The sequence below is a fragment of the Trichinella spiralis genome (genome assembly GCF_000181795.1).
Source record: "Trichinella spiralis strain ISS 195 chromosome Unknown Scfld9, whole genome shotgun sequence".
NCBI lineage: Eukaryota > Metazoa > Nematoda > Enoplea > Trichinellida > Trichinellidae > Trichinella > Trichinella spiralis.
Window position 1 is genome coordinate 7,259,302 of NW_003526948.1, and position 2,112 is coordinate 7,261,413.

The window sequence follows — 2,112 nt, forward strand, 5'->3', positions numbered from 1 at the left end:
GGATGAGTTTTGAATTAGTGCAGTACTTGGTCTTTCGCGCAGCAGAATTTATGTATACAGTTGCTATCATGTGTCGAAATAATTTTTGATATTCGTTCATTTTGCAATTTTTGTTTTCCTTTTTTTACATAGTTTAATTTTGTACCATTTCCTAAGCAAATTCTTTTTACTTTATTTTTCAATTTTTTTTCATTCATTTAAAATTTATTTTTCCCTACTTTATACATTTTATTGATTTTTTAATTTCTCACATTATTTTTTTCGATTCTTTTGCCGAATTCGAGAAATCTGCAAATAATTTTGAAAATTGTAAAAATACGTTTAAAACAGTTGTTTTTATTTTTTCATACCAATAAACATTGAAGACAAATCATATTTTTTCAAAATCGTGTAATTTGAATTTAACAAAAATGTTTAAACTTGTGAAAGGAACTTTAAACAATGAACTTTAAAAGGCTCTTTAAAATGTATCTTACATTTTAAAGTGTCTTCATTATAAATGGCATGATATAACAAGATTTCATTATTTTCTCGTTTTGACTGCGATGAAGTGTCTTTTTTGCCTAAGTTCTCTCCGATCAAATTTGGTAAGTAGTATTTTTAGATATCTTGATGAATAAATAATCATGGTTACTGAGAGAAAGAAATTATTCCATTTCTAATTTATTAATTTCTTTGTTGATTGACCTGAATTTGTTCTACAGTGCAATTTTTCTATAAATGTACTTATAATAAACTAGGCTTTTTTTCAAAACCGCTGAATATTTATATTTTTCTAAAGCTTTACTTCAGTTGAATTTCTGATGGTAAACTTTTATTTGATTAGAAGCGAAACATTTATTGTTTAATAAAGTCCCGTTAATACTTTCATCAGTTTCAGATGCAGTTTATTTTATTCATCTAAAAATCATCACATATTTGATATTTAAACAGAATATTTTTAGACTGTGCTGATGGCGGTGACTAAAGTTTTACTCGCCGTGTCTGTAATCTGGTTAATTATGGGAGGAAGTGCTGATGGGGGTTGCCCGGTTTCCAGCACGTGGGATAATTATGGAGGAAGAAAATTAGATGATGGCGGATGCCTTACAGTAGTCGATATGTTCGAAGTGAAAAAATTCTATGGACAAGTCACTATCGAGGATTTACATCGATTCTGTGCGAGTTCCTTCAAAGGCGGAAAACTACTGTCTTTCACTGATTCTCAGAAATTGCAAATGCTTGATGGTGTCAATTTTAAACAAGCTGTAGCATCGAATATTCTAATACATCCTGGGGTCCGAATCTATGAAACCAATATTACAATGAAGAAAAATGTTCATGTTGAAAAGTGCGGGCAAACTGAGAGACTATCATGTGATGGTTATCCGTATGAATACATATCTAACGGAAATGGTACAGTTGACGGTATGTTGTTTAAATGTGCGGAGAAGGGGTGTTGTAATAATACTGATTGTGATGAAAGAGTTTCCGTGCTCACATATGAAAGCACACTTCTTGCTAATTTTCCTGACTTGTCGCACGGCAGTTATTGCCGATGTTTACTTTTAAATTCAACATTCTTAACATGGAATCTATCAAACGACCATATATACGACTGTGATGACATGAAATGTGATGTATTTATTTGTCAGAACGACGAATACACGGATTGCAACGAAACTAGAGTTGAAAACTGTACTTATTTATTGGAAGCCGGAGATTGTAAAGAATTCACTTACGAAGTGATATCTGAAAAAGAACATCCCTATGGAAGGGACTGTGAAGAACGAAATTACGGAGAATCATGTTTGTGCCCTTGCGCAGGAACATGGACTGAGTGGTCCATTGTATCACAAACGTGTGGTAAAGTTGTTTCCAATAGGTATCGTCCTACGCTGGATATGGTATCAGAAAATGAAAGTTGCGATGGAGCGGAAGATTCATGTTGCAAGGAGACCAAAGAGGACTTTGTAGTTTGCGATCACTACAGTATACTAGGATTGAATATGAAACGTTCAAAGAGAAATGCGAACGGCAAAGGGACAGGTGAAAGCGACAGAAATTGAGCTGTATGCGTTTGTTTGCGTAGCGAGCAGTTTGGGCGAATTTTTGTGAAAAAAGTAACTACTT

At 33.2% G+C, this 2,112-nt stretch overlaps 1 protein-coding gene across 1 annotated transcript; it reads left to right on the forward strand.

Moving 5' to 3' along the window:
- Positions 1-485: 485 nt before the first annotated feature.
- On the forward strand, positions 486-2,048 carry Tsp_11377 (conserved hypothetical protein; the record flags this gene model as incomplete). The annotated part of the gene is made up of 2 exons (XM_003372587.1): positions 486-587; positions 945-2,048. Coding segments are annotated over 2 exons (1,206 nt in total), but the record flags the coding sequence as incomplete, so codon positions are not given.
- Positions 2,049-2,112: the final 64 nt, after the last annotated feature.